General features: G+C 31.9%; 2 protein-coding genes across 8 annotated transcripts; both read right to left on the bottom strand.

The window, feature by feature from the left end:
* Positions 1–200: 200 nt before the first annotated feature.
* Positions 201–4,267, bottom strand: LOC107032487 (mRNA decay activator protein ZFP36L2-like). Of its 7 annotated transcripts, none has more exons than XM_027912093.1 (7): positions 4,071–4,267; positions 3,682–3,798; positions 3,509–3,597; positions 2,848–3,441; positions 2,596–2,655; positions 2,053–2,484; positions 201–422 (listed from the first exon to the last, which is right to left on the bottom strand). In XM_027912093.1, exons 4-6 carry the CDS (start codon positions 3,421–3,423, stop codon positions 2,101–2,103), a joined length of 1,020 nt encoding a protein of 339 aa, XP_027767894.1. In that variant the 5' UTR covers positions 3,424–3,441; positions 3,509–3,597; positions 3,682–3,798; positions 4,071–4,267; the 3' UTR covers positions 201–422; positions 2,053–2,100. The 7 variants fall into 7 exon arrangements, with proteins under 7 accessions (XP_027767894.1, XP_027767895.1, XP_015089576.1 ...); XM_027912094.1 differs by having other exon boundaries at positions 2,848–3,438; positions 3,559–3,597; XM_015234090.2 differs by having other exon boundaries at positions 3,559–3,597; positions 4,071–4,266.
* A 1,171-nt stretch (positions 4,268–5,438) lies between these two features.
* LOC107032539 (beta-xylosidase/alpha-L-arabinofuranosidase 2) lies at positions 5,439–10,212 on the bottom strand. Its single transcript, XM_015234147.2, has 7 exons — positions 9,486–10,212; positions 7,743–8,030; positions 7,466–7,635; positions 7,287–7,384; positions 6,867–7,217; positions 6,377–6,787; positions 5,439–6,294 (listed from the first exon to the last, which is right to left on the bottom strand). Exons 1-7 carry the CDS (start codon positions 9,963–9,965, stop codon positions 5,723–5,725), a joined length of 2,370 nt encoding a protein of 789 aa, XP_015089633.2. The 5' UTR covers positions 9,966–10,212; the 3' UTR covers positions 5,439–5,722.
* Positions 10,213–20,771: the final 10,559 nt, after the last annotated feature.

Here is a 20,771-nt window from a genome sequence, read left to right as displayed (position 1 = left end):
TGTGTGATCATTTTCGATCCAATGAATATATACTATGTATTTTCACGAGAATGCTGGTGAACTTGGCCAGATTGGCTAGGTAAAATGTGAAATTTGAAAAAGTCTTGTTTTTAGACTGAAAAATCACATTTGAAAATAGAGGTGTGTTTGGCAATTAGCCCATTAATGCTCATTGAAATTGATTTTGAATTTTGCTGTGATTTGAAATGAAAAAGTCAGAAAATCTTTTTGATATTTTTAAATCCCAAAATTCAAATTGAAGTTCTATTTCAGAATTCTAATGGCCAAGCATGATTGACATCTTATATATTGGAAGGTGGATGATGCCAAACATCCTTTATCCAATGAAAATTCTTTGCTTGCATCCATAAAAATGGTCTTCCATCTACTTTTCCCTATTCATGAGCCCACTCCTATGAAAACTGAAAAAAAAAGGAACAAATAGGCATTTCAGCTCAAACCAGAGCAATGACTTCTTAATCTTAGCCTAAAAAGTAAATTATGGTATGCATCTGCTGAATCATTTAAATTTGAGGTAGTTATCTTGAACATAAGAAAAATCTTTTCAGCCAATTTGGTGACAAAGAGCAGAGATTCAGGTTTATCGAGGAGCAATTTAAACATATGACTATGGATATTCCAAAAAAGGATACGCGAACTTGCTAACCAACAACAACATACCCAATGAAATCCCACAAGTGGGAGGCTAGGGAGGATGAAGTGTACACATTTTTTACCACTACCTCATGGAGGTAGGATGTTTCCCAAAGACCCTCAACTCAAGAGTAACAGATCCAAATACAAAGGAGAAGAAAGTAGTGTAGAAAACATAGTAACTAACAAAGAAAATAGTGCAAAGCCTACATGGAAGGAACATCGCTACACGTTAAACAACAAATGATGATAGATAATATAAGCAAGAATAATACGGCTAGTACAATGATAAACACCAACAAGCCTACACCCTCGAATAGTAATGACAGACTTGCAACCCACAAGAGGCGAGATTCAAATGGATGACTGAAACCAAGGCTAACATGGAAAAGAAGTTGGAAAATATCACACTAAGAATAATAATTACTGCTATTAACTACGACATTACAGTAATAATGCACGCAGGCAAATGTGTGTTTAGTTTTGGATATTTTGTCCAATAAAAAGGGGATCTGAAGTCTGAACCTCTTTTTCCCATAAACGCCAACTTTCAGGACTGTTTTATAGCTAAGAACACTGTAAGGACGACCAGCAATTCTATGTAAACCTACACACTTGAGCTACTAAACCTATAGAAATTGATTTTGTTATCAACAGAGTTAACTAATTTAAACCTAATGTTGTGAACCTTATACCAGCTTCAAATACTAGCACAAAATCAAGTCAATAGTCAAGACGTCACAATTTGAATATGAATTTAAATCCTAATACTTCCTTAATGGTCAAGATGCCACAATTTGAATTACAAATTACCAATTCGAGACTAGTGTTTTCCAGGAAGTTTCTCCCCTCTCACTTGTTTTACAATGTAAAATGAAATATACTATCACAACAAAAGAAACTGTACAATTGCAGAAGACTGCCTAAATACAATCTTGACAAGGCAAGGATCAAAGCAAATTTAGTATCTCTCTCTCAGTAGATGGATGTTTAGAAAGAAAAAAAAAACCTCATTTGTTTTTCTAAAACAAAACATCCCACTTAATTGGTTTGTAATTAAACTGTCTCAGAGTATTCAGGGATTATCAGTGAAATATGCCAGGTGATGTAATTAACTGGATCTTTGATACAAAAGCTCAACATTCAGGAAAGCAATTCAAAAACAAGATCCTAACACTTCCGATCGACTATTGGTACGTTTCCTGTTTTATTTTATGTCCTAGACAAAATACTATCAGCAATTCTATGTTGTATGATATATGCTCAGTTGTCCATTCATATACTAGATATTATTTGAGAGTATTGTCTTGGTTATGATAGTAATTTCAGGACGCAACAGAACAAAAGCACCTACAACCCTTTTTGAACACAAGGAAGTAACTAACAGCTCTTGATTACCTTTATTGAGAATTGATGGGTTGAACTGAGACTTGTTAATATGGCTATCTACTCCTCAACTAAGTCAATGCATGCCAGCAATCTCTTTCTTCCAGAAGGGCCATAGAGAACAGTCTGTATATGAGCATTAACATCTTCCCTGGAAGCACACTTTTCACCGGAAGAAGGCAAGGTAACCTCGATATTGTCATCCAGGGGACACCAGTCAGTGGAAGAGATATTACTGGTGGGGGTGGAAGAGGTGCTACTGTCGCTGCTTGAGGGATCTTTGTCTTTAGTAAACACTTTAAGAGTAGTAGTAGAAGTCGTGGTTGGGGTGGACATTTTTGCTGCTTTTGCTGGAGACGCGGCTGAGTGGACCTGCTGATGAACAGATCGGCCCCGTGGTCCATAAGAAGATGGTCCTGAAGTGTATGATCTGCAGAGCAGTGCCTACAAACATAACCATGTGAAGGTGATCACCATGAATTTTGATGGATGCATTATCATCATAAAAAAGAAGAAATCAGCTGTAAATACATTTGGTTCAATTGTTAATAATACCTCAGATTGATTTCTGTTGGCGAAAGCAGTTGAGCGTAAATCTTCTTTCCCGTGTACAAACTGTTTAATTAAAGCAATAATAAATGTTTAGAACTGGTAAGGGTTGTGGATTTTAGTGAAGTTTGACTAATAAGAAATTTTGTGGTTGAGATCACTGTCAAAATTAGAAAGTTGATCTCAACCGTACATGACTGCACGAATATTCCAAAAGCATTCGGATCATATTTCTTTAAAAGGAGAGAAGAAAGAGACCCGGCATTTGGAACCAAAGCGGCAAGTGCCGGAATCCTCCCACCACCGACAAGTTTCCGATTTATGAAAGCTATTGTCGTTTGCCGGTGTCGACGAAGACAACCGTCCACCTGAATCTGATGTCGACGGTGACAATTTATTAGCTCTCGGACCATGTTTCGCCTCAACCAGAATACCGTCCATGACTACCACATCCTCTTCGACCTTCACTGGAGTTCTGAACATAAGCGGAATCTGAAAGTTCTCTACTGAAGCTAGAGGCGAACGGGGAACTCCACCGCCGGAGCCGCTTCTGCTTCCGCTGCTAGTACTGACCAGAGAACGGTGCTTTGGAGAATCGCTAATAAAAGGCACCGGCGAGCTTGGACAAAGGTATCGGGCTAGCGGAGAGACTTTATTGGAAGAACTACCACTACTATCTGAAGAAGAGTAAGGATCGAGGATCGTAGTTTTTGATCCAGGATAGAAACGGCCTCGTCCTATGAAGTTCTGAGCGTTGATCGGCGAAACATTGCCGTCGAAGGAATGAACATTGGAAGCTTGCATATTATTACTGCTACCGAGAAAAAACTCCATGAAGTTCTTCAAATTCTTCTGCAATCACAAATTCATAAGCGCAAAAACCACAAAAATCTCTCTAATTTTAATTTATCATCTTTACACTAATGTTCAATCCTCTGACTTCCGATTTCGATTTTGAGTTTCAGCTACCTTCAAATTTTCGAACTTTCCAGTTGGACAGATGAAGTACTTGCAAAATAAAATTAAAACAAATTACATGAGAATGACAAATTCATCGGAAATTTACAATATACAATCAATAAAAAAGAGAACCTCGGGACTCTGAACTCTGTATGCAAACACCGTATGCGCGTGATTTCTGAGGAAATTGGAATTCAGAAGCTGTACGCGATGAGCAGTTTCAGACTCTAATGACTATTCCTTGAATTTCTGCAGCGATTGCAAGCACATTAAATTCAAAAAATTGACTAATAATCAACGAGATAGAATATCAAATCAACATGTTCAAAACCTCAAATCAGTTCTCTTTTGACCTCCCGCTAAAAAAGCATTACAGTGTGAGGAACAATCAGATAAAAATATATTAAGAATTTTGAAAAATGCATGCGGAAATTTACAATAAATTTGATCAACTGAGAAGAAAACTTCAAAGGAGATGTCAATTCATTCATCCAAATCTGTAGATGTGCTTCGAGAAATACCTAATGCGTGTGATTTGTGCGTATTTGTAATTGAGATGAGTAATTTTCTGAATCCGTTTAGGTTTAGAAGCAAAATTGATCTACTGGTATCGACATTGTGAACCCTAACTCTTAGCTGTGAAGAAGACGTGATATTTATAGTTTTCGTCAACAATTTCTCTTTGGAGAGACACTGCCAAAACAGAGCCTTCATTTTCGGGTTCAGGCTATACAAGAATTCAATACAAATATCTCAAAACGCCACTCTATCATTATTGTATTTTTAAAATTGTTTAATTAATATGAACTAGAACACTCAATTTAGATTTTTATATCAGTAAAATCACTTAATAAATTTATCATTAATTTTTTTTTATGTCATATAAAATAGATCCTACAAATATATAAAATTAAAAAAAACTAAATTAATTTTTCTATGGGTAACCTTAATTACTGAAACAAATACTTTTATATTATCTTAATTTATGAATTACTAAATAAAAAGAAATAATTAGGAGCTTCCACTAGTATATGTGTTTCTTAGAATTAGATTTGACAAATTATCGATAAAATTTGTATTTATAAATCTAATTAGGACTCATTAGATCGAATAAGTGTACTAAGATGTTTAAAATTGTAACCTCAAGTAATTACTTTCTAGATATATCATAGCTGACACATTTTCTTCAACAAAGCAAAAGCTAAATATTAGTGCTCGAATAAAATTTGTCTTTTTTTTTCATTTGCAATATTTTTTTAAAAAAAGAAATATAAAAATAATTTTATATATTATAATACTTTTTCATTGAAACTTAAAATTATTTTTGCTTTGTAAATCTTGATCATCTTTTATAATGTTAATTTTTCAACATAATTTTTTGTTTTAACTAGTCAGTTTTGTGAAAGTGCTTTTTTTTTTGGAAATAATAATAATAATATCATAATGCTAACATACTTTAATATAATAAATGTATTTCTTTCATTAATTAAGTTTGCTCGTAAAAGTTTATTAATGATTTTTATTTTATTTATTTATTTATAGGGTTTATATTTATATGATTTTAAAGAATAATTTATTTTGCTATATCAAATGCTTTTTAATGGTAAATTTACTTAAGTGATTTTATTGATAAAAAAATCTAAGTTGAGAGATGAACGATTTTATTAGATAAATTTTCAAAGATGAGTGACCTTTTGAAATATTAACTCAATTTTTTACAAATCATGTTATTGATATATATATGTTCTCTTCATTAATAAACCAACTAGTTCTTGTGTATGTACTTTGTTTTGCCATTTTCCAGTGACAAGATCACTAGTTTATGTACTTTGGTTGCCATTTTCCAGTTTGTTCAAATATATATATGAAATTTGTAGATAAGAGTAATATACTATAAAATGAGAGAACTTCACTTCTCATTCTTCTACTTAAGATGGACAACAACAACATATCCAGCGTAATCCCACAAGTGGGGCCTGGAGAGAATAGTCTGTACGTAGACCTTACCCTTACCTTTAGCGAGGCTATTTTCCTACTTAAGATGGACAATTAAGCGAAAACTAAGAAACTTGTTACATTTCTGTAAACAAATTCCAAGTTTGGAAATTCTTTTTTTCATCTACTTGTGATATTTTCCCTTCTCTTTTGAGAGAAATATGTTGAGGAGAACTGCTCAAATCCTCACAGTCAAGGAATGCTTCAAATCTCCTATATGAAGAACATGTGGTCCTAATGCAACTTTCCTGTTTCCAAGCTCATCATGTACACTCAAATGCTTGCAAACATTGACGTTGAACTTAACAACCCCTTCTCCTTGGGGTGGCAAATGAACTTTCTCGAACCCCAACAAATGTTTCTTAGGTGCATTATGGACCGAGGGTGGTGAAGTGAACAAGAAAATTATATGGCTTCCACTTATCTTCCCTACATTTTTAACTCTTAGATGAATGTCAAATCCCATATTGCTGCAGCTTTGCCCAACCGCATCAAGAGTCTTGCACTTACTCAAACGACAAGTATGTTTTTCCCCGAGAGGGAGGGAGACAAATTGTGGCGCTTTATCAAGATGGTGTTTGAACTGAGAGTAGCTTAATCCATGACCAAATGTGAAAACAGTTGGACCAGTATAAAATCTATAAGTCCTGCCAGGGTAGTTTGTGGCAGGGTTTGGCCTCATGTTCATATCAGTCATTGGAACAACGTCTGCATATGATTGTGGATACCATGTCATTGGGAGCCTTCCACCTGTAAGATAGAACAAAAACGTTTAAGGCACTTTTTCATGGAAAGATAAACACATACTTAAAATTTGAAATAAGAGACAGACTTGGGTTATAATATCCAAAGATAACATCTGCTAAGGCAGCACCACCGGCTTCTCCAGGGAAACCAACCCAAAGAATGCTTGTTATCTTAGGATTGTCGACAGCAAATTGTACGTCCATTCCACCTCCAGACATGATAACAAGGATTACAGGTCCCTTGGCAACTTTAGCTACCTCAGCTACTAGAATTGATTGCTGTCCTGGAAGAGTTATACTTGTTCTGTCCAGGCTTTCTTTCTCAATAGATTGATCAGATCCCATTACTAAAACTACAGCATCAGCCGTGGTAGCTATTTGCTTAGCATCATCGATTTGGGCAGTGTTGCAAGACACATCAGCACATCCTGGCTTGTAAATTGTGGCAACTGAGGCTGTTAGACCTTGCAACGGAGTTGTGTACTTGCATGGAATACCTGCAAAATCGAGATATAATTGAAAAACTCTTTGTAAATAAACTGTAACAACGGTGCTCAAATGATGATACAAATGTACCTTCATAATTGCCGATCATGGTTTTTGTCACATTAGCATTAGGACCAATGACTGCCAATGATTTGATGGCAGTCGGAGTTAAAGGTAGCGATCCTGCAGTATTTTTCAGCAAGACTATCCCTTGTCTTGCAGCTTCACGAGCTAGCTCTTGGTTTTCTGGGGTGCAAACATCTTTAGGGCCAAGGTTTCCATAAATACGGCTTTTTGGATTACCATCAAAGAATCCAAGTCTCATTAGTGTTGCAAAATTATTCGAGATAGCTCTATCAATAACTGATTCATTCACAAGTTTTTGGTTAACAGCACCTTGAGTATATGTACTCAACCAAGATCCACAATTCAAGTCCACCCCTGTTATATACAAAAAATGTTTGGATTATAAGATTTGAAATCACCAAACATTTGAAAATGACTGATTACCTGAATTTAGACCCAAAGCAGCAGCTTCCTCTGGTGTTTTAGTGTAGTTTTGGGATTTAAATATCACTTGTAATGAATCGCAATCTGTGACTATGTATCTGTTTTTAGGCATACTTATGTAAGTGCATTGCATTTATTCATCTTTGGAAAGCAAAAATCGAGAGAGCTTCAAATTATACCCATTTAATTTCCATTCTCCCCTTACAATCCCAGCAAGAAGATTCGGATCACCACAGGTAGGCTTGCCATTGACTTGGTTATACGAACACATCACACTGGCTACAGCTCCTTCAAGTACACAACTTTTGAATGGAGGTTGAAATGTATCATCTAAATCTTGTTGTGTTACCTACTCACAATAGGCGCGACTATCTTATAATCTTATTAATTATACGTTATTACTGTAATTTAACATGTTATATGTTAGTGTATATACAAGTAAAAATTGACACTAACCACAGCATTGAAACTGTATCTTTCGATTCCTTTCCAATTATCAACATCATAAGCTGTATAATGCTTACAACAAGCAGCAACCTTGAGCTTATTTGTGCTGTCATCATCTGTTTGTTGTAACCCTTTGACATAGGCTACACCATACTTGCTGGTGAGTGTTGGATCTTCTCCTGGTGTTTCTTGGCCTCTTCCCCATCTCGGGTCACGAAAAATATTGACATTTGGAGACCAATATGTTAAACCTGCTAAACCAACATTGTACATTGCCCTAGCCTCTGTGGACACCACCTGTAACCAGAGACGAATTCAATATTTAAAATTAATAACGCTACTTAACGTCTCGGTGGACACCACCTGAGACGGGTTTAATATTTAAATTTAATAACGCAACTTAACGTTTAGAAGACGACATCTAAGTATATATAATCGATACAACTGGACAAACGGCTGTGTCATTTTCTAAAAATGCAAGCAATGCTTTTTATATAGAAAAGATGGAGTAAAAGTATGTTATTGAAATAATGGTACAGAGACGGCAACGTCCGTCAAGAATTGGTTGGACTTCACTTTCAATCAGCAATTTATAAAACAAATTCCATCAAATTTTAAAAATAATATTCTCTCTGTCCTTATTTGCTTGTCCATATTTTCTTTTTTAGTTGTCCCTATTTACTTGTTCATTTTGACAAATCAAGAAAGGACAATTTTTTTTTCTATTATATCCTTATTTAAACTTCTTGAAAATTTCCAAGTTTTAATTCATCATTTTTTAAACCATAATTAATAAGGATAAAATTATAACTTCACTATATTAATTATTATTATCTTAATATTTGTATCATTTTTAATTTTACGGTGGACAACTAAATAGTGATAAAAAAATTATTCAAATAGAAATTTCCAACCTATAGGTGCTCTTGTTGTGTTGCACATAAAAAGTAATGTCTTTGGAAAACATTACTCCCTCTAATTTCATAGAGTATTAAGGAAAACAACATACAGGAAATAATTTAAATCATAATTTTCATTATTGCCTTTTCTGATATTATAAATATTCTATTCGTTCTTTTTTATATGTCATTTTACTATAAATAGTTGGTTTATAATATTTGTCATTTTATAAAATCAGTGCATAAATTACAATATTCTTCTTGTTTTATCCTTGTGAGTTATTAGCCTTGAAAATATACATTTGATCAACATATAAAAATTAAGTGAAATGTTCCTCTGTCAAATTAATTAATTAAAATAAATTAATTCATATTCATTTATTGAAAAGTTAACTTCAAAAAAAAATTAAATAAGGATAGAATAATAAACTTAATTTCTTAATGCACCTTAAACTAAAAATGTGACAAATAAATAGGAACGCAAGGAGTAAAATTTTATAAGTAGTGTAATTCATCTCCTAATAAATGTAAAACTTTAATATATGACACACAAATCTGAAAAACATTCAAACATCCATCTTGAACTTTGAGCTTTGAGTAGTAGTTAGTTAATATGAAATAGATGGAGTACTAACCAAAGAAACATATTCTCTTTATTTTTATTAAATATTTAAGAAAAACAAATTTTAGAAGTGCATTTTGACTAGATAACTCCATATCAGGAACAGGAGGGCTAGGGAGTACAAATTGCCTTATTTTGAGGTAACTAATACTATAACAAGTACCAAAATTCTCTCTTATATGACATGATTATTCAAAAGGATAGAATCAATTGTTAAAAGAAAAGAATCACCTTTCCAATGGTTTGAAACAATGTGACATTGAAAGAAGCAGCAGTGAGAATGACTTGAGGGAAACTAGTTGCACCAGGAACAAGACTAGTGAAATGTACTCCTGGACCAGTATATGCAACACCATGTAAAGCCTCAGACCACCATTCATACTTTGGTATACCAAGTCTACTCACACCACCTGCACCACTTACCAAAAATCCAATCTTTTCTCCCAATGTCAATCTATTAACTAAATCATTCACTCTGTTTTCCACCGCCAAAGATGCATCACAAAATGTTAAATTACCTAACGCTGGATTACTCGCAACATCACAAGCGAAAACAGGTGAATTTTGTGCTAAAACTTGTTTCAATAATGAACTTAATAGTATGAAACCAATAATAGAGAAATGATTATTATACGCCATTCCTATGTCATTCATATATTGAACTAGAGACACAGGGCAGGCAAATTTATAGAGTGGGAAAAAAGTTAACATAAAAGAAAATTTGTTATGTAGTAACCCGTGATTTTTCTATTACAAGAATCTGCCAATTTTAACACTATCTCATCTCCAATAACTATTTTTTCTTAATTATTAAGAAAAAGGTAAAAATGGGGTCCGTGAAAGATTTCTACTTTGACTGGCCTGCTTTTTTTTCTTTTATTTTTTATTTTTAATTTGGAAGTTCCTTGCAGAGTCTGTAGATAGTGATAGATTTTAGTTTTTTAAATGTGTAAAACTATAAAACAATAAGGAATTTGGATAAAGAATTTGTTAGAAGAAAAAGGTGATTTGAAGTTTAGTATTTATTTGATATGTAAATGTGATGAAAGATAGGAGAAGCTGTTTTATCGGTTTTGTAGTGGATAGTGGAGAAAATGGTTGTTTTAGATAGAGTGAGTTACGTAATTGTAGACACTAAACTCTAAACAAACACTTAACCTCAAATGTATTTGTCATCCATCAGCAATGTATATTTTCTTTAAAATTTAACTTATATTTCGTCAATACACCAAAAACACTTATTCATTTGTCCTAATTTATGTGATACATTTTATTTTTTTGAGAGTTTAACAATTTAAAATTTTCTTATGAAATCTTCAAATTTTTAAAATGAAATTTATATATTAATATTACTTATCACAATAGTTGATAATTCAAAATACATAAAAAATATCTGAAAATTTATGATTAAAAATAGACTTGTTTAAATTTGGTAATCCTAAATACATCACATAAATTGAGACCATGCACTTCCATGATTATGACGTAATTACAGATCATTAATGCACTTCCATGATTATGACGTAATTACAGATCATTAATATATATTCTTAATTTGTTAAATTACTTAAATTATTGTAAATTAATGTTAGTATAATATGCTAGTTGGTTTTAATAACCAATTTATCATTTAGCAACTTATCTAGAAGAAAAACAAATTTAGTGAGTCCAAGTATAACAACCCGCATGATTAGTTTGTGCTTTTGAAACCTATTTTTCCCGTTTGATCCTTTTAGTAGCTTCATTATACTATTTATTTATGATTTGCATTGGCGGATTTAAGATTCGAAAATTATAAATATATGTATTTATATATGCTCGATTTTTCTATTTCTCGATATTTATAAATAACTTGATTAAATATGCATCTTTAGTGTATATATATATTTAGATATTTATTTATTAAAGATACCTAAATAGTTTTGCATTGACGATAATGAATATGAGTTTGTATGACGCGTGCTTACTATGAGGATTTAGTTAAGGAAGAGAGAGAGATGAGCAGATGTGAAGTTGTGGGGGTGGACGTGAACATTACGATAATAAAAAACAATTTGAATTAGGAGTTTAAATTTTAAGATACTTATGAATAGGAAAAATTAGGTGGGATGACAAACTATAATAAGTAATTAATTAATAAGGGTATAGTTTGATTATATTTTTATTTTTTTTGGTCATAATTAATGGGACCTACTTATTTGTATATCAACAGTAAAAAAATCTATTTATGATTTTATATATAATTTTATACAAAATCAATTTTATCTCTCCTATCTCCATTACATCTGTTTCTGCTAAAATCACTCCTCTACCCTATTTCGAATTTCAAATTTTGAAAGATTTCATATTCTCTCTCCCGTCTTGCTCTCAATTTTCGCAGGTAATCGCCAAATTCAACCCATAAATCTATTTTTTTTCCTTCATCAACAATTGTATATGTATTATGCTTCTTAGTTTTTCTTTTTTTAAAATTTTTTTCTTTCTTATCAAATTACAAGTTTTTCAAAATCAAAATGGAAGATTCCTCTCCATCTGGAAGAATTACCTTCTTGAATGTTGTGTATCTCTTTCTGCTAAAATCACTCCTCTACCCTATTTCGAATTTCAAATTTTGAAAGATTTCATATTCTCCCTCCCGTCTTGCTCTCAATTTTCGCAGGTAATCGCCAAATTCAACCCATGAATCTATTTTTTTTCCTTCATCAACAATTGTATATGTATTATGTTTCTTAGTTTTTCTTTTTTTTAAAAAATCTTTCTTTCTTATCAAATTACAAGTTTTTCAAAATCAAAATGGAAGATTCCTCTCCATCTGGAAGAATTACCTTCTTGAATGTTATGTATATAGTTGTTTGTATATTGAATTATTATATACAAAACTAATCAAGGTATATATGTTGTTATATTCATATTTTAATTTTTTTTTGTATATTCAACTAGTTATATATGTATATAAGTAATTACTTTAAAAAAGTTGATACAATTATTTGTATAATAATTTAATCTAAATCACAATTTTTTTTTTACGTTATTATATACAAAACTGCTTGAGGGATTTGTGTATATACAAGTACCATATTCATATTTTTATTTATGCATATATAATTATTTGTATATGTATATAATAATTACTTTACAATTTGATACAAATCAAACAATTTATATTCATTTATATACATTCGTATATAAATTTGTTTATATGTATACAATTTTTTTGTATATTTTTATATTCATTTTATTTACATTCGTATATAAACTTTGTTTATACATATACATTTTTTTATATTCAACTAGTTATATATGCATAAAAGTAATTACTTTTAAAAATTGATACAATTATTTGTATAATAATTTATTTTATATCACATTTTTTTTTGTATTTTACGTTATTATATACCAAACTGCTTGAGGGATTTGTGTATATACAAGTAGTATATTCATATTTTTTTTACATATACAATTACTTGTATATGTATATAATAATTACTTTACGATTTGGTATAAATTAAACACTTTATATCCAACTTATTTACGTTCGTATATAAACTTTATATACATTAAAGAATTTAGTTTTCCGGAAACAAGTTTGTATGACCTTTCTGTCGCTATAGAATTCTTTTTTGAGAAAATATTTGATTTTGAATGTTTAGCTTAAATCATGGGATTATGTAAATGTTTGTTACCGTATTTAGGGCTACTGTTATTATTTAATGAAAAAGTAAAAAATAGTACAAATTTTAAAAAAACGTTTTATGTAAATTAAAAGCTACATAACAAACTAAACTATACCCTTAGAATGTAATTATGTAAACTATACCCATATAATGTTATTTCATAATTTCAGTTTGCCATGTATGAAATTTTCCCTTATCAATACCATATTAAAGGGATTTGTGTATCTAATAAAATCTTTTAAAATATATGGTATAGAAATTAAAAATGGTATTATCTGTAATTGTTTTTAAACTAGAGGTAAAATAAATATATATGGTAATGAAGTATGTCTAGTCAAACTACATAAATCCCACTACTTTAGGTCTTAATTACTAAGATTCCCAATAGTTTCAAATATTACTTTTTGTATCATATTTAGTGCTTAAGATACGTAAGTTTAATTATGCGAGATACATATATCTGTCGAACTGATTTCGTTAATTGGAAGAGTAATTGAGATATATATATATATATATATATATATATCATTACTCGCGAGATACATATATCCATCAACTTTAATAGTCAAGATACACGATTTATAACTTTGAATAAAAAAGGTATAACTTATTTCCTTAATTAAAATATTGATGGATGAATAATTAATAATCAAAAGTGATTTAGAAGATTCTTGCTTATCAACTTTAACAAGTTTTCCTAAAATGATGAAATCATAAATCATAGTATTCTGTAATTGTAAACTTTACCTTCTTCATTAATTCCTTCTTTTGTATCTTAAATTTTTGAATATTTCGACTTTGAGAAACATATATCATTTTCCAGGAGATACATATATTCATTGATTTTAAAAGTAGAGATACATGATTTATTACTTTGAAGTAAAATAGTAACTTATTTCATTAACTAATGAATAATTAACAAATCAAACAGATTTACACAAGTGTTCCTAAAATAATGAAATCATAATAATTTGTAATTGTACACTTCATCTTCTACATAAATTTCTTCCTTTGTCTCTTAAATTTTCAACTTGGATGTTGGCAGATGAAGACCCTGCAATGACAAAACTCTAATTTGTAAAAGTATATAAAATCAAAATTTACACCAATATAAATACTATCTCAATTATATGAACGTAATATAAAACAAGATACACGAAAATAATAATAAAAATAATAATTTATCTTATTAATATGACAATTGTGTTGAAGTAACCTTGTGTCATGTCCCGAGCCTACACCCTGAACGTGGCCGACACCCAATGACCATTGCTGGCCTTGAGAGAACCCTTCGCCTGACTTATTTAACTCAGCGGAAGACTTAACTTAATCATACAACAAGAAGACATTATCAAAAGAATTATTTAAAATATAATAGCTTGGCCAAACTGACATTTAAGTCTCATGATAAAATAGATGTAAATAAAGAGAGACTCAAACTGAACTATTTGACTGACTATCTGTCTATGAAGCCTCTACAATACTAAGATGAATGTTGGGACAAAACCCACAAATGAGAAGACTAAAAGCAATAAAAGAGTCATCCGAAATGCAAAGAGGCTCACCGCTACTCTGAGTGCTCAAACTGGATCAACGAGACACTAGGTGTTGATCCTGGTTACTTGCGTCTGCATCATAAGACGATGCAGGCCAATTGACGTCAGTTTATTGAATATACGAGTATGCGAGTTGGAATGCTAAACAACAACTTAAGCTCGATAAGAATAAGAAGAGACTTACCTTGACTTTGCTCAACTCATGAAATACTGAACTTAATATAAAATAATAAAAACACATGCAATATGTATTAAGCTTTGTAAAAAGAGAAAAATAACTTAGTTCGTTAAAGAAGATGCAATAAAAAAATTAAACTTTACTTGTATGTGAAAGTAATATAGTTTTCTGTGGGAGATTCTCTAACCGTCAACCTCTACTATGAGCCTTAGCGATGGTACAACGTCTTACCTCACGTTGCAAGAGGACCTTTCTATACCTTGCCGTCAGTATATAACCTGAACTACTAAGTTGATCCACTAGTCTATGCTAAAAATCACTAAGGAATCATCTAAAAAGTATGACCCTTCTTCTGTCCATGTTGGCTATATGGTTTATGGGGGCTTGAGTTAATATGAACTCGCGTTCCCATATCGGTGCTAATACTACTCCCAAAATACTTTATGTTTTAAAAATAACTTCTTCTCTAGTTTTAAGTAATTGTTCTTGTAATATTAATTTTATAATATTAATTAAGAGTAATGCAAAGTATACAAAATATTACGTTGCAAAAGGCTTGAATGACTTATCCATTCCAAATTACATTTTTATTAAAGTGTGATGTAATGACTTTTAATGTCATTAAGATTTCACATACGTTTTTTAAGAATTCACTTCTTCTCTTTGAAACTCCTATTTGCAACTCCTATATAAAGATGTAGTTTGAGTGAGCATATAACAACACTACCAACATAAATAAAAAGAAGAGAAAAACATTTTCCTCCCTCTTCTTATCCTTAGAATATTTTTGGGCAATTGGTTTTGAACAACCTTCAAACTCTTAGCCACGAGTGCACGTATTAGAGAGTAACCGTGGAACCTTGGGGAGCGACTGGCTGTGAGTCGAGCCGAAATCGCTTTCAAGGCAGTGGCTTGCCACGACACAGTGTTTGTGATAAGTTATTTACTATTTTATAATTCCATTCTAATATCAATATTGTAGTATTTTTTCAACAATTTGAAAGCGATTTATAAACATACAATATTGATAATGGCTATTTCTTTGAACAAAACTTTTAATGATTTGTCAAAACTTGAGCCTTTAGATGAATATAATTTTAAGCGATAGTCACAAATTTTTTTAATTTTCTTTGAACAATTAGAAGTTGATTATGTTTTTATATAAATAACCTTTTATGAATGGTTCTAACACTACTACTGATTCTAGCAATGTTATAACTGTTAATGATGTTGTTGTTAAAAAGAAGTTTGAAAATAATAACAAAACTGTGAGAGGGCATTTGCTAAATCACATGACTAATCCTTTATTTGATTTATTTGTTACCTATAAATATTCTAAAGAAATATGGGATAGTTTGAAAAAGAAATATGTTGCTGATGATGCAGGAAAGAAAAAATATGTTGTCGGACAGTGGATTAAATTTCAAATGGTTGATAATAAGCCAACAATGGAACAAGTTCATGAATATGAGAACTTGATTGCTGATGTTCTCAACGAGGACATGAAGATATGTGAGATATTTCAGGCTAATGTTTTGCTTGAAAAATTTCCACCATCTTGGAGTGATTATAGAAACCAATTAAAACAAAAGAAAAAGAATTTAAAACCCTTCGAGAACTTATTAGTCATATGAGGACTGAAGAGGCGAACCGTATCAAACATAAGATGGAAGAACTTTCTCTTAATTCTTCTAAAGCTAATCTTGTTGAATCTTCTGGTACTATTGTGAAAGACAGGTTGAAAGGCAAATAGAAGAAAGTCTCGAAAAAGGAACTTATGAAGAAGAAAAATCAATTCAACAAGCCGGAGAGTCAAATTCAAAAATTTAAGGGCTCTTGTTTTGTTTGTGGAAAAGTTGGTCACTGAGCTGCCAGGTGCTGTCAAAGAAAAGGGCAAGACTCAAAGCAGGAAGGACAAAGTGATGTCCAAGCCAATCTTGCTGAGGGTAATGAAGTGAGTGCTGCTGTAGTCATCGAGGCAAATCTGGTGGCTAACAAGACTGAATGGGTACTAGACACAGGCGCTTCAAGGCATTTCTGTGCCAATAAAGCGTTATTCCATGACTTTGAGGAGTCTACTGATAGAGAGTGTGTATATATGGGTAACTCCACTACTGCTGTAGTAATGGGTAAAGGAAAAGTTTTGCTTAAATTAACTTCTGAAAAGATATCATCCTTGAACAATATTTTGTATGTTCTCTCCCTTTGTAGAAACTTAATTTACGGAGCACTTCTCAACAAAGTAGGCCTTAAACTTGTTTTTGAAGCTGATAAAATAATTATTTTTCACGGAGGAGACTTTGTTGGGAAGGGATATCTTAGTGGAGGATTATTTGTATTGAACATTGTTCAAGAGATTGTCAATAACGCAAGAATTTCAAATTCTGCTTATATTGTTGAGTCTATTAATTTGTGGCATGGTAGACTAGGTCATATTAATATTGCTTCTATTAAAAGGCTCAGAAAATGAAATTAATTCCTATAATAAAAACTGATGATTTTTCTAAATGTCTTGTGTGTGTAGAAGCAAAGCATGCCAAGAAACCTTTCAAATCTGTTATTAGTAGAAAGACTGAATTACTTGAACTAATACATTCAGATTTAGCAGATTTCAAGAACACTGTTAGTAAAGGTGGAAAAAAGTATTACATTACTTTTGTTGATGACTTTTCTAGATACACTAAGGTATATCTTCTTAAGTCTAAACATGAGGCTGAAAGCATGTTTTTTAAATTAAAAGAAGAAGTGGAAAATCAATCAGATAGGAAAATCAAGAGGTTTAGATCTGATACGGGCGTTGAATATAGTACTAAAACTCTAGAAGATTTTTGTGAGAACAATGGTATCATACATTAGGTTAGTGCTCCATATACTCCCCAACAAAATGGTGTAGCCGAACGGAAAAATAGAACCCTTAAAGAAATGATGAACTCTATGCTTTTAAGCTCTGGTCTATCTGACAATATGTGGGGAGAAACAGTCTTGTCTGCATGCTATATTCTTAATGGAGTCCCGCATAAGAAGTTAAACAAGACCTCATATGAGATGTGAAAATGATTTGCTCCTAATTTGAAATTTTTGAAAGGGTGGGGGTGTTTGGCTAAGGTTGATCTACCTGATTTTAAACGAGTAAATGTTGGTTCTAAGACTTCTGATATTGTCTTTATTGGTTATGCTCAAAATATTGCTGCATATAGATTTATGTATCTAAATGATTATTCTATTTATGAATCTAGAGATGCAGAATTTTTTGAGCATATTTTTTCTTTAAAAAATAATATGCTGAGTGATGTGAAAAATAATGATTCTACATCTATGTTTATCAATTCTCATGTTGTACCTTCTTCTAGAGTTATTTCTAATGATCATGAAAAAGAACTTAGAAGTAATAAGAGACGTAGAATTGAGACAAGTTTTGATCATTATTTTATCACTACTTTCTTAACTGAAAATTATGATATTAATTTTTTAAATGATGAATTAGTGTCTATCTATTTAATAGAAGAAGATCCTAAGACTTATGATGAAGCAATGAGATCAATATATATTGTATTTTGAAAAGAGGCTATTAAAAGTGAGTTAGACTCTATAGTTTTTAATCACACTTGGGACTTGCATGATTTGCCTAAAGGTTGTAAACCCATAAGTAGCAAGTGGATATTTAAGAAGAAATTGAGACCTAATGGTACAATTGATAAATATAAGGCTAGACTTGTGATTACGGGTTTTAACCAAAAGAAAGACGTTGATTACTTTGATACTTATTCTACTGTGACTAAAATAGCGACCATTAGAACTCTTATTGCTTTAGCCGCTATTCATGATTTAGTAGTACATCAAATGGATGTTAAAACTTCATTTCTAAATGGTGATTTAGAGGAAGAGATCCATATGACTCAACCTGAGGGTTTTGTGGTTCCAGGACAAGAGGATAAATTATGCAAACTGAGAAAGTCCTTGTATGGACTAAAACAAGCACCTAAGCAATGGTATGAAAAATTTAGTATCACATTAGTGGATAATGACTTTGTTGTTAATTCATTTGATACATGTGTTTATTCTAAGATGATAGGTTCAGATTGTGTCATTATATGTTTATATGTAGATGACATGTTAATCTTTTGTCCTAATGTGAATGTTATTAATGAGACTAAGAACTTTTTGTCTTCTAAATTTGAAATGAAAGACCTTGGTGAAGCAGATGTGATTTTGGGAGTTAAAATCAAAAGAACTCCTAATGGTTTCTCTTTGTGTCAGTCTCATTACATTGAAAAGATGTTCAAAAAGTTTGATTGTTTTGATGTAGTCCCAGTGAGAACTCCTTATGGTCCTAGCATACACTTGAAGAAGAATAAAAAATCTAGTGTTTCTCAAACTGGATATGCTAAAATAATTGGGAGTGTAATGTTTCTCATGAACTATACTCGGTCTGATATAGCTTATGCTGTTAGTAGATTGAGTAAATATACTCATAATCTTAGTAGTGAACACTGGAATGCTCTTCATCGGTTGCTAAGGTGCTATTTCATGGAAATTTTCCAAACAGACGTGTATAGCACGTTCTACCATGGAATCAGAATTCATTGCATTCGAGTTGAGGGCAAGAAGCTGAGTGGCTGAGAAATCTTTTGGCAAATATGCCTTTGTGGGGAAGACAAGCTTCACCAGTTTCTCTTCATTGTGACTCATAGGCAGCAATTGGAATCGCCAAAAATAGTGTGTACAGTGAAAAAAAGAGACACATTCACATTAGACATGGTGCAGTTAAACAATTGTTGAAACTGGGTGCTATTTCCTTGGAATAAGTAAGGTCCGAAGGAAATTTGGCGGATCTTATGACCAAGGGCTTGACAAGGAAAATAATCCTTGAAACGTCGAGGGGGATGGGGCTAAATCCCATTGATTGAGGTAATGTGGTGGACCTGTTAGGCCTCAATATACACCACATTTTTCATTCCTATGGCATGAGGCAGTGTTTTATAAGGTTGAGGTTATTTTGCTCTTAATGATTCTATAGCCGTAAGGTGGTCTATTTGAGATAGACTTGATGGAGTCACCTATGTGAGTGTAAAGATGTGATCGCCTTTTATGAAAGACTTGGGTCATCTTTCTAGAGCACTCATAAGACCCAAGGTGTGTGTGTATGACCATAAAAGCACTTTGTTTGTATCGCAGAGGTTGCTTAAAAGTTAAGGATATGGTATGTGTTATGATGGTCTCAATTCAAATCCGCTCAGTTCAAGAGTACTTCACTGTGTGGATAATAAGTTGTTGCCTCATATCACTACGTGTCAATTCAAATCGAAAGATATTGACACTAACGTACATGTTCCTTCCTTTTGTTCAAAATTGTTCTTACTCTTTATCTTTGCATTAGTGGGGGATTGTAATATTAATTTTATAATATTAATTAAGAGTAATGCAAAATATACAAAATATTACGTTACAAAAGGGATGAATGACTTATTCATTCCAAATTACATTTTTCATTAAAGTGTGATGTAATGACTTTTAATGTCATTAAGATTTCACATATGTTTCTTAAGAATTCACTTCTTCTCTTTGAAACTCCTATTTGCAACTCCTATATAAAGATGTAGTTTGAGTGAGCATATAACAACACTACCAACATAAATAAAAAGAAGAGAAATTATCCTTAGAATATTTTTTGGGCAATTGCTTTTGAACAACCTCCAAACTTTTAGCCACGAGTGCATGTGTATGAGAGTAACTTTGGAACCTTGGGGAGCGACCGGCTGCAACGATTTCTACCGGAGTCGAGCCAAAATCGCTTTCAAGGCAGTGGCTTGCCACGACACAGTGTTTGTGATAAGTTATTTACTATTTTATAATTCCATTCTAATATCAATATTGTAGCATTTTTCCCAACAGTTCAAACTTAGCTTTAACCTTTCTCTTGAAAATCATAGTTTGCTTTTTACTAAAAGTAGCCACAGGCTATGTTGGAAGTCTAGCTTCCTTTTCTTGGTCAAAATTGAAAACAATTTTAACTCTTAAGGAATACTTAGTTCCCCTATAACTTTTGAGAAACGAACTCAACTCTTTACTCTTTGCTTAACTTGTAACTTGAGCCTTAAAACAATGTTAA

The sequence above is a fragment of the Solanum pennellii genome, chromosome 10 (assembly GCF_001406875.1).
Source record: "Solanum pennellii chromosome 10, SPENNV200".
NCBI classification, from domain to species: domain Eukaryota; kingdom Viridiplantae; phylum Streptophyta; class Magnoliopsida; order Solanales; family Solanaceae; genus Solanum; species Solanum pennellii.
Note: the sequence above shows the minus strand (reverse complement) of the source record. Positions and strands in the feature narration are given on the sequence as shown.

Bases quoted from the DNA above. Each gene is read 5' to 3' on its own strand.
- LOC107032539 (XM_015234147.2), bottom strand. From the start codon at position 9,965: ATGTTAACTTTTTTCCCACTCTATAAATTTGCCTGCCCTGTGTCTCTA. The intron at 8,031-9,485 runs GTGATTCTTTTC...CTCTGGTTACAG, and splicing joins TGTTTCAAACCATTGGAAAG to GTGGTGTCCACAGAGGCTAG. The intron at 7,385-7,465 runs GTATAATTTGAA...GCCTAAAAACAG, and splicing joins GGAGAATGGAAATTAAATGG to ATACATAGTCACAGATTGCG.
- LOC107032487 (XM_027912093.1), bottom strand. From the start codon at position 3,423: ATGGAGTTTTTTCTCGGTAGCAGTAATAATATGCAAGCTTCCAATGTT. The intron at 2,656-2,847 runs GTCTCTTTCTTC...TTAATTAAACAG, and splicing joins GCTTTGGTTCCAAATGCCGG to TTTGTACACGGGAAAGAAGA. The intron at 2,485-2,595 runs GTATTATTAACA...TTATGTTTGTAG, and splicing joins CCAACAGAAATCAATCTGAG to GCACTGCTCTGCAGATCATA.